The 12,161-nt window shown below is 37.3% G+C and overlaps 1 protein-coding gene across 1 annotated transcript in view; it reads left to right on the top strand.

The window, feature by feature from the left end:
* The window catches only part of DCHS2 (dachsous cadherin-related 2), a 108,523-nt gene that overhangs the window by 45,926 nt on the left and 50,436 nt on the right, over positions 1-12,161 (top strand). The window contains exon 3 of the mRNA XM_053941320.1: positions 4,691-4,922. Coding sequence (XP_053797295.1) covers positions 4,691-4,922 — 232 coding nt within the window. The remainder of the gene's footprint in view (positions 1-4,690; positions 4,923-12,161) is intronic.

Raw genomic sequence — 12,161 nt, 5'->3', positions numbered from 1 at the left:
AACAACCTTTGAAAGGTCTCCTCCTACTCAAACCATTCTATGATTTAATATAAGGATATAAGAGTGAGTTTTTCCATTCCATTCCTGTATCTGTCTATAGAACAGATAGTTCTATCTGACCATTTTAGAATTTCCCTTGTATGTGATTTCTGTCTTCAAAATTTATACTTGAGAATATATATCCAAACAAACTTTGAAGAGTAAAGCAGTCTGTATTGAAATGTATAACAGCAGAAAATTAGGCATTCTGCTGTACTTCATAACTTCATTTTTCCTCTCATTCACATGTTTTGAAGATGTATAAATGTAAAGGACACATACACATATCTGGAATATCAAGATTAGTCATTAATAAAGGGTATGTGAGAGCTGGACAATAGCAGTGAAATTCTTAAAAGTTTCTATGCTATTCAGTCAGGTACAGAAAATTATTTTGGAAATCTGAAAGAAAATATGTTGCATGACAAAAAGCTTGATGTCTTTAATTTTTTAGTTAAATTACTGCTCTATTGATAAATCTTATCTTAAAGGAAAATAGGCAATGCATTGAAACTATAGGGTATTTAATTTTTAAATTATGCTGTCATTTATCTATATTTATGGACCTTGTGTTTTCAGAAGTTCAATAATGGGGAGAAAGGTTCAGTTTTTTATTGCTTTGTTTGTGACAGACAAGGCTTGATCTTTTTACTGGAAGTCAGCACTTTGTAGAAGTTTGCCCCTCTGATACCTAAATACTAAAGCACCTAAATTCAATATCAGCTTTTCAAAGTTCTTAGTGCACCTGAACTTGTGTTGACCAACTCTCTGCCTTTAAAGCAGAATTGTAGTAGGATATTTATCTTATTTCCTGGCATTCTGCTGCTGATTTTGATCGATTAAAGATGTTAGGTGTGGGACTCAAGTAGAGGCTGTGATCAGGGAAGAAATGTGCACAGAAAAGAGAGAGGAAGGATGAAAGGTCATTTGTGACAAAGAAGAGTAGAGAGATGAAAAGGAAAGAAAATAACACAGTTAATTAAAAAAGAGGAGGAAAATAAAGTATTTTCCAGGTGGTGTGCAGTTTATCTTACAGCAAAACTATCAGTTTCCTCCACCTGTTCCTGGCCACTCCATTACACAGCTTTAGAACTTGTCAGTCATGTCTTTTATGCATTGTGTAGAAAATGTAAGGAGTGAACTTGAATTGCACACAAGAGCCCTTGGAGAGACAGGTGGAAAACAGCTTCTGTTAAACTGGTTTTAAATAAACATCCTGTGAGAGCTTGTGGGAGCACTCTCACTGATTAAGCAACGATGAAAAGAAGTATCCTTGTCTCTTCTATATGAAATGGTAGGTCTCCAGCTTTTCAGTTGATTCATCATCACTGCAAAGGGTTCAGTACACCATCAGCAGGTGTGTTAGTGACTCTCTTACTGCCTTTCTGCATAGAGACACTCTGTCTCTTGCTTTTTGGTAATCCACCCTGCCTATCCAATTTTCTTTGTCTTTTACACTGGAGCAATTGAAACCTAAATATAAACACTTGACACTCACAGGCAAAGCTTCTGAAGAACTTAAGGCTTTTGAAATAATTGGAGACATCTCTCCACTTTGACAGCATTACTTGAATATGACATATCCTTTAGGTTTACAAAAAAAAAAAAGCCTTTATGTCAGAGGTTCTATATCTAACCGTTCACTTTGGAACAAAAATTTGACAGCATGGTTCACTGACAAAAACTTTGGAGACTGTGATGAAAATCTTGATAAAGTTTTAAGCATTTTACAGCACAGAAATAAAGACATACAGCTGCTCAAAATAGCATCATTTCTACTTATTAAGACAAAGAGTTTCCCCTGCCAAAAGCAGGACAATATATATATTTAAGACTTGATAAAGAGGTCTACTAATAGCTTTAGCTTTTCACACAGATTTGATCCTTCTGAAGTAATGAAAACATTAATTGTTGTTATTTTGACTTGATGGTAGTTTATGTCCTCTTTTTCTTCCACAAGGGACACAACCCTCAGGACTCTGACAGAGGAGTCATTGTAATTGTGACTTTGTTGCACCAGAGAGTACAACAGTAGTGAGAAATACTTGAACATATGGGATAATGGATTTTAAAATGAACAGCTGTGGCTTTATGTTGCTTGTTAACATGTTTTGACAAATGTAATTTTCTGTCAGCAATAGATCTTATATAAGTCAGCCTTCATGTTTTGGAAGATAAAAGTTTTGCTTGCTTCTGAGTAGATGAAGTATATCCACATCATTAGAAATAGGAGTTTTAGTTCCTTCTCAATTGGAATGATACTTTTTTTTAGTTGTCAGAGCAAGAATTGGGCCACAACCAGTTAATGTTATTAAGTAAATATCATATTTAGAATGTGAAGATATACACTGCTTCTTCAGGAAAAGAAGGGTCGGGAGTCCCCATCATAAAATTTGGTCAATTTTATTAGAGAATATGTTTCCCTATATACTTAATAAATTTCAGAAGACTTTTCAGTCATTACATAACTTTGTAGCATAAATACAAATTGGCTGAAGAATGGGGTTTGGGGATTTTTCATGTCTGTTTAGCAATAATGAAGCTCGAAAGAAACAGTTTAACACAAGCTCTTGTGAGTTTGGTTTCACACTGTTCCAACCATCTTTTTTAAGATACTTTTTATTCTTGACCTCACTTCTTCCCTGGTCCTCTTCCCCTAAAAATACTTCTGATTTCTGTTCTAAAGTACCTGAAAGCCACAGACACACAGAGCATATTCTGACAGTGAGCAGAGCACATTCCCTCCCCTTCCCCTGCCTTCCCTTCCTGTGCAGGGATTTCCTTTCCATGGAAATCAAGGTACTGGAGAGGGGCTTGCCCTGAAGTGGGGATGTTGGCATTGGGCTCACTGCCATCTCCGTTCCTCCATATTGGCATACTGGGGTTTCATGGCAGTTCCAGTCATTTTTAGGCTGACTATCCTTTAGAGTCCTGGTCCCCAGGCAAGAGTCCTGGCTGCTGGCTGCCTGTGTGGCAGCATGAGCCCTGGAAGCATGCCATGCCTTATTTTCTTCAGAAGCACACCAGGAGGATGTGGGATAGATCTCCTTCTTTGTGGGTGAAACACAGACACATGATGCATAAGATCATCTTAATTTTCCACTTACTGGAGCATTTATGGGAATGTCACTGCACCCAATAGAGGTAACATTACAACACAGAAGGACAAAAAAGCCAGGACAAAGCAAAAAATCACTATGGAAATGTGAACGTAAATGCTGATAGTATTTTTTTTTTCAATAATAAGTCTGAATCTGTGCACACACTAAGCAAACCCTCAAAAATAGTTCTGTGGGAGATTGTTATATGGCAGGGTAAGTCTAAAGGAGTCATATCCAGTCTGAATCCTTGGATAGTTTAATGAAGGTCAGGTTTAAAAATAATTGATGTGAGCAATTGGATTGCAGCATTACAGAACATAGTTGGTTTTGGGTTGGTGTGGTTTTCTCTATATCATGGCTACTGTGACTGCAAAATGAAGTTTGCACTAGCTCAGCATATTTTGTTGTGTGTGCGTGAACATCTGATCTGTGTCAGCAGTTCCTCAAAGTGACTGCTACAAGGACAGCACGCTCAGTGGACTTTGAAGAGCTCAGGATTCTTCCTCCATCTGTATTTTAATGTACCACACAAACCATATGCAGACTGTACATGCCTGTGCTGCCTTGTGCCTCTGAACATGCCAGTGCCCCAGAATTCACTGTTATCTCTGCCACAGTAGATCTGCTTTCTTTTAAAAATGCTTGTACTTCCTATGACTACAAAATAGTCTTGGAAACATGAACCCCTCCAAACTCATGAAGGGAGTCCTCTGAGAAGTAAATTGTCACTAGTTTCACTCAGGTGCCTGTGGGATCTACACTTCAGTACCCAGAGAACTGTCTTTTTTGCAGGTTGTCACAAAATTCAGTGCTTTGTCATAGCAAATCAGTATTTTTCTGTAGCATAGTGACAAACCAGCTTGTAGTTGCTCCTTTCTTCAGTTTCACTCCAGAGCAAGGCTAAATGTGGTCCCATGTGGTATTTTAGTGGGCTTTTGTAGGGCATCTGTCAGTAAATTGAGCATAGGTATCGTAGACAGCAGCCTGACAGGTCAGCTTTTGGCTGTCCTGCACTGCTTTTAGTCTGTGTCCCTGGTTGAAAAAGCCTCATGTTCACCATTGTGATGGTCATGCTTTTACATCTGAAAGTCTCAGAGAGAAGTTATTCCTGCTTTACTGGAGCACCGCAGTCACCTGAGGGGCATGTCTTCCTGGAACATAAAGCCCTGACTTTTATCTGTGAAGGAATAAGTGGTGTGTTGGAGATGTCAGCAGAAGTATGTGAGGTTAGACTAGCAAGGTTTTTGATGTGTGGTGCTCGTTAGCATTAACAAAACTGACTTTGTGTTCAGGCCTCACCATTGTAGAGAAGCTGAATTTCTTTATGAACTCCATCAGCTCTTGGTGTTGTGCTGAGCACATGGCTTGCTTCTGTGCAGTGTTTTGGGGTATTGCAGATACTGTAATTTGCTTTTAATGGACATTTTCATTGATCAATATTGTTGCAGCATGCTCCATTTCCTAATGATGGACTGAAGTCAGTTGTGTACCATCCTATTTTAAAAATTGATCCTGTTCTTAGGGGTTTTTTTTTCTTCTTTATCCAACAGGGTGGTCTGAGTGCCCAAGCTTTTGTTCGCATCGAGATAGAAGATATTAATGACAATCAACCTGTTTTTGAACAAGACATCTATGTGACAAGTATCAGCAGCCACACACAGCCAGGAACAGAAATCATCAATGTTGTGGCCACAGACAGAGATTCAGGAATATTTGGCATTGTCACATATGAGCTGGTCCCAGGAGAATTTTCTTCTTTTTTCACAGTGGATACATCCACAGGTACTGTATGAGTCTATGATTCAGAAAGGTGATAATTATACAAGATCTATTTTTTCCTTGATGATGCTTTCTCTATTTGGAGCCATGTCACACAGGTGAAACTTAGATTCTGATGGAAAATAATTCTAGAGGTAGAGGGAGGATTTAGGTTTAACATGAAACGTTTGCAATCACTGGACTAAGCAGAATATGAAAAACATAGTACATGCTAGCACAATGAAAGACAAACAGCATGCCACTTATCCACTCTTTTCAGCCCTAAATCTATTGATCATTGTAAGATATAATAAAACATTACTTTTTTTACAAAAATATCTGCATTTCTGAAATTCTTATGGCTTATTCTTGAAGAGCAATAAAATACCCTTCAAGATGCTCCTCCTTTCATTTCTTCTCTGTTTCTGTTCTGATCTTCCTCTATACTGTGCTAGGATAAGTCGTCATTCTGCTCAGTCTTACAAGGCATATTTTCCTCCCTGTTTGACTCAATGTTTAGCTTTGTAAGTGTGCTTTTCAGTAAGTGATTGACTAAACTGAAATTGCCATTTTTCTTGAGGGCCAGCCCTTGCATGTGAATATATCCTATCAACAGATGGTCATGGCACAGATTATGATATATGTTTATATGTTTTAAGATCTTTTTAGACTGTGATACATGTGTGTATATATTAGCTCTTTGGCATTCAAAATCTTGCAAGGTTCTGTTCTTTCAAAATGCTGTCTGTTTTTACACAGTTCCCAAAACATTCTGATGAACAGAAGAAACTAATCTTCTTAGGAAGTTAGGCTGCTTGTCTTGGCTATTTCAGAATTTATTTAACCGTGGACTTTTAACTACCTGTCAAGTCAGGTTCTTAGGGGCATAACTGATGTCAAAAATACATAGGTCAGTCAACAATTAGGGAGCTGGATCTCCACAGGCATTTAACTGGTCATTTTAAAACTGTCCCATCAGGCTTGTTGAAGAGAAGTGCCCCTGTGGATCACAATAGCAGCACTGGCTTTGCAGCAACCCTTTGCTGAAAGAAAGCCTTTTGAAAGGTTTCTTCCTTGGATTGTGACCTTTTGGCCTCTCTTTCCAGTTTGGCACTTTGTATAGGAAAAATGTCATGCTTAATGATGAAGACTCTATAAGCTTGTAAGTTACTATTACCTCATGGATCTATTTTATCAAAAGCAGACCAAATTCAGGGTGAAGTTGCTTGAGGTCATTATTACTGACATTTCATGATGAGAAAAGCTCTTAGGTCAGACACTATTCCCAGCATTATAGTGCTTGGAATCTGATTGCACTTAATCAGATCTCCTGGGTAATTCACAAGGTCAGACTGTGTCTAATTTTAACTTATTAATATTAATGTTGTGGGCTTTTTTTTTTCCTGAATACACTTTTTCCATTTATATTCTTTCACATCTACTGACAATAGGGCTTATGCTCAATCATAGTGAGGCAAATTTTTTAGATTTTTAAACTATAGAACTAAGAAAAAATAAACATTTTAAATAACCCCCAAAAACAAACAAAAAAATTAAAATTGCCAATATATCACACAGAAGTTTTGCAGTCTTTAAGCTTGAAAGCCTGTTCGGTATTCAGAGAGAGATGAAACAAGTGACTCACTGTTAGGGCACAGAGGTTTTGAGCTCTTCCTCCTTACTTCTTCTTACAACAGAGACGTTTTCCAGTGCTCATCGTGCTAAAGCTGTCTTCATATGCTCTGATAGATGGCTTAATTTAGCTGTGCCTGTCTGAAGGTTATGTGAGGGACTTCATCTAGTTAGCTGGGCTGCATTTTGTGGACAGAGGGCAGCAGACAAGTATGTGAAAGAACAGGCATTCTTCAGGAGATGGATGCTCAAACCAGAAAGTCAAATGAGATGATATTACAGTTTGGTCTCTGTTTTTCTGATCTTATGGGTGTGCAGTCTGTTTCTTTTATTTTCTGCAATTTTTTCCCATTTACAGTATGGCATATTCTGTTTAATCTGGTCTTCTCATAATTAGAGGACCTAAACAGAAGGACAATGATGGTGTTGGAGAATTCTGTGGATTTACCTGCCTGATAAGTTTTATTTTTTTTAAATAGTTATTTTTTCTCACTGATAGAGAATTTAGAAAGGAGACATGAAAACCAGTGCATTAGTAATTTTAACTTACTATGTTAATTATAACCTTTAATATTTTATGTGGACAGAGTTATTTTCAGTATTATAAGATTCAAAATAATTAGTGGCAAACAGTGTGTCACATTACACTATGATACATTAAAATAATATGCAAGATGATGCTCTTCCCCATGACATATGCAATTTCTCTCTTTTTTTTGTCATTTTCTTTTTCTTGCAATGAAAATTTATCTCACTGTAATTTTCTTCAGAGGTGTTTGTTGAGTGCTGCACTTCGAATACTCACTAAAAATTAACTTTTGAATTTTTGGAAGATAAATGGATAAAACAGTAAAATAACAATTGAAACCCAAATTCTTCACTGCTATGTCTTGCTTCTGGCTCTTGTTTGTTAAAGCTCTTGGTTTTTCTATGAGCTGTGTTCAAAATATCCTACCAGCTGGTCAACTCATCACTATGTAGAATATAACAGTATTGGTTTTGATACATAGATATTATGAGGTTGAAGCACATCCAGGCTCTTTGAAGGAGATCCATCTTTTGTTTCAAGTAGTGGGACATGTGGATGTTGTAAATAGATAAATTCACTGGGAGTGGGAAGGAACATCCTTTCATTGACCAGACAGACATTCCACTGATTTTTTTTTTTTTCAATTCTAAACAAGATTTTATTCATTATATTTGTTTGCTGTTTTAGACACTGCATGTATTGTTTGTGATATGCTCTTGTCCTCATAAATAACATTTATTGTGTTTCCATTTTTGAAAAAGTTGAAGTGTTTTTCATTTGATTGATGATGATAGACTTTCCACAAGAAAAACCACTTTAAGAGCTGTGTAACTAGAAAAATGTATGGATAGGAAACTGTAAACCAGCTAGTCTGCTGGTTCGTGACTCTCGCTATCGTTTGTTTCTAGTGTTGGTGTAAACAACATCTTGGCTTCATTATGTTGCCTTTTGTAGATATCTGAGCCGTGCATCATCTATGAACAGTACTCGTGAATTGATTAGAACAGGGCAAGTTGAAGAGCTCTTCTGGCTAAGAAACTGTTTGAGCTGTTTGTTTATTTTCCCATTGTTACCTAACAAGCTGTCTGAAAGACAGTGTATTTATAGTTATGGCTGAGCTGGTAATTAAAAATGTAAGTCACAGGATGCAATCATAAGTGTGGCAGAAAACCTATGCAGTGCTTGACTTTAAGACTTTAGGATTAACAACTGAATTAGTAAACTTCCATTACAATAAAAGCACTGATACTTACCTTCACCCAAGGGCATGTAATTAGTTTTTCCATTGATCTTAGTGATCCCCTTTTTGAGAGATTGGTAAAAAGATGGTTGTCATCATCATCATAGCTCTGGTTCAGGGAAGTTGTTTCAAACCACAAAACTAATAATAGTCCTTGAAAATTATTCTGGACCAATGTGACTTCATGTGTCAGTCTTCAGGTAAACAGTCTGGTCTGTTCATAGTCTTAAAACAAATCCCCTAGCTAGTCCCTGTGTGCAGAGAAAGCTTCCATGAAGGCTAAGCAAAAGGCAGCAGCCTCTGTTTTGTCTTCATGTAAGTGTATTTGTTACTTAAACCTAGCATGAAAACCATGTAGAGAAAGCATCATTCACTCAGTGTATGTTACAGCAGTGTAAGCATTTAATTTAGCTTCTGTTTCTTTCAAATATATAAGATACTTAGGCTCATGTTTCTGTGATTCCTACCTAAATTAGATGCCTGGAACAAAAGCTATGACCTTCCTTTTGTGTATTTTATTGAGAATGTGTCTGTCAATATGGCTGATAGACCTGGGTTGAATGCCAGGTGCCCAGCAACATCACTCCATTACTTCTCTCCTCATTATGCAGGAGAAGAAAATGATGACAAAAGGTTTGTGGGTCAAGAAAAGTGCAGGGAGAAATCTCTCAGCAATTACTGTCATGGGCAAAAGAGACTCAATTTGAGGAAATTACTTTAATTTATTGCCAATCAAATCAGAGGAGGGTAATGAGAAATAAAAACTACATCATAAAAGATGTTCCCCCCCACCCCTCCCTTTTCCTGCACTTAACTTCACTCCCAATTTTCTCTATGTCCTCTGGCCCCGGCAGCGCAGGAGGATGGGGAATGGGAACTGTGCAGTTCATCACAGGTTGTCTCTGCTGCTCCTTCCTCCTCACATTCTTCTGCTCCAGCACAGGTCATTTCAGCAGGGTTCAGTCCTTCAGGAACAGAATGATCTAGTGTGGCTTTCCTGTGGGGTCACAAGTCCTGCCAGCAAACCTGCACCAGTATGAGCTTCCCATGGGGACACAGCCTTCTTTGGGCATCTGTCTTCTCCAGCAAGGGGTCTTCCATGGGCTGAGGGTGGATCTCTGCTCCCCTGTGGACCTCCATAGGCTGCAGGGGGACAGCTGCCTCACCATGGTCTGCACCACCTCCTGTAGCCCCCACATGGCCAAACCCTTGCCACATAAACACAGTACACTGAGATACTTGGAGATCTCTCCATTGACTTGAAGATACTCAGATCACCCTTTTGTTATAATACTTTCTGTTACTTATTTAACAAAAAAAAACATTTTGAGGAGAACAGACAAGCCTTGTTGCAAGAGCTTGTTAGTAGTTGAACATTAAAAAAAAAAAAAACAAAAAACAAAAAAAAACCCAAAAAAACAGCACAGAACTACAGCTCCTGCAAAGTGAACATTCTTTTGTGGAAATTTTGACTTGCTAAAAACCTACTCCCTTTAAGATGCACTCTGATTTCTTTTTAACAGAAGAGCAAAGGGCATCATGTGACTAAAATGTCCTGTAAAAGATGTAGAGCAGTCTAGGAGCTTAGTCTGTTGGTGAAGAATAAAAGGATGAATACACCCAAAGATCATGCAAATTTAAGAATATAAGAAGTACCTTAATCAAAAGCCAAATTCAATTCCAGCATCTTATCCCTTTAACAGTGCCCAGTAATGGCACTGAGAGGAGGAGTTGTGTAGAGCTTGTACAGAATAGTGCCTCATTGGTATATGTTTCTTGTGGAAGTGTGTATTTTAGTGCTGTACTACTTTAATTACAGCACTATAGAACCATATGTAAATGCAATTTAATGGCAAACTAACTTAAAATAGACTTTGATTTGGTTCAGAATAGATTCATTCCAGTTAAGGATGCTGAAAAATTAAGTTTTATTTTAAAAATACAGCTGTTTTTAAACTGCTGCATCTTTGGAAATTTAAATTTCTTTATTTTTATTGCAATACAGGTTGAAAAGTCATGTTGAAATACCAACATTTCTTTTTATGGGGGTAAACCCCCCAAAACTTTGCTTAACTCCATGTATTATTATACAGTGTTTAATATATAGCAGATTTTACTAGGCATCAAAGTAAAATGGGGATGCACCCTTTTTAAAGAAAACAAGACCCATATTTATGATGATTGATGATGTTTTTGTATAGTATTGTAGGAAAAAATACTTTATTTTTAAACTACTTTTGGCATTTTCCTACAGCATGTAGTACATTTGCTAAACATATGAAGATCTTCACATAAATAACATTTAAAATTAGGAGTGCTTTATTTTGGAACATTTTGAGGCCACTTCTTTTTTTAAACTGCAGTTTCTTCAATTACTGTCTTTCTGATCTGTCATATGATATTGATAGCATATTTGGGATGCTGCAAATCAGAGTAATATGTCTGAGACATTGGTTTAGCACAGTAAGTTTTTACCTTTGAAGAACTTTGCTTGAGTTAAATCAAAAAAGAAAAATTAGTGGTCTCAGCTGAGTTATTTGTGGGCATTTACCTTCACTGAGATCTCACCTAATGAAAAATTTACCATAAAGAATGCAAAAAATAGTATATTGTCTTAGAAGCACATGAAACTTGCTGTAGTAAGTGTAAGGGTGCAGATTTTGGCCCTGAAAGTTGTGCAGCAGAACAGGATGAAAAAATATCCATACTGCCAGGTCCTAATGTATCTCTTTTTTCTTTTATGTATAAAATCCAATAGAATCAACCATCTACAAAGAGAAATATTAGTTATGTGCCAAAAACTCAACCATACAATAATGGAGTGTACATGAGATGATTGTGCATGAAAGAATGCAAAGTATTAACAAAAATATTCTAGCCCACCCCCCACTTTTTCCTAGTTAAGCCACTGTCAGACCTCAGAAACAGAAGAATCCACCAGAAGAGTCAAAGAGTGAATTTCCATGGCATTGCACAGATGATGTAGGCTGATTAAAAAAAAAATGGTGAAAAGGAAAAAGTTATGCCCATTTTAAAGGAGGGGAATAGTATGATATTTATCCACTAAAATTTAGATGAGCAACCCTTTTCTTTGCTAGAGACTGCAGGGGTCTCAGAGTACAGGATATATTTACTGTACTTTGTGTTCTCAGTTAACCTAAAGAAAAGAAGACAGTGGCAGGTCACACCAAGGGAGAGCAGACAGCTGTGGTACAATGTTAGAATGAATGTAGCAGGGAGGTGTGTGCAGCAGAAAATCAATCCATGTAAATGAAGGGCAGTATCTGGAATGTTTTGTAATGCTCTTAATAGAAGAACAGTAAATGTATGTTCCTTACCTTATAGCAGGATTCATTCTGTATCTGTCCTGGTATATCTTTTTGTACGGTACTTTCCAAGAAATACCAACCCTGGTTGCCATGGCAGTTGAGTTTTGTTACCAGGTTGTGCACTGAGCTATTTTTGGATCTAGAGGCTGGCAGTTTGATTGAAAAGGTCCTTGACTAAAAAGACATTTTTGGAAAATTTTGATAAGCTAAGCAAGGAAAGGTAACCTCTTGAGAAGGTGTGGTAGGGTTGGAGCTGTGCAGATTCTGGGGGGAGGTCTCTGCCTTTGTCTTTGAAAATACAGCAATTTACCAGGCCAAAGTCCTGCCTGCTTACTGGTGTAAGCTTTGATTTCTGGATGGACTTGTGTTTGTGTGACAGTGTTGAATTGGTACACAATCAGACAGCAAACAAGCTCTGAGTTACAATTAGGTCAGATTTAAGGAAATAAACTAGTGCAGAAACAACGGAAATCTCCTTGTACAGCAAATTATATCTCTTCAGTTATCTGTTTTACTGAAAAAGTAGAATTTTC

Source organism: Vidua chalybeata, chromosome 4, assembly GCF_026979565.1.
Source record: "Vidua chalybeata isolate OUT-0048 chromosome 4, bVidCha1 merged haplotype, whole genome shotgun sequence".
Classification (NCBI taxonomy): Eukaryota; Metazoa; Chordata; class Aves; order Passeriformes; family Viduidae; genus Vidua; species Vidua chalybeata.
Note: the sequence above shows the minus strand (reverse complement) of the source record. Positions and strands in the feature narration are given on the sequence as shown.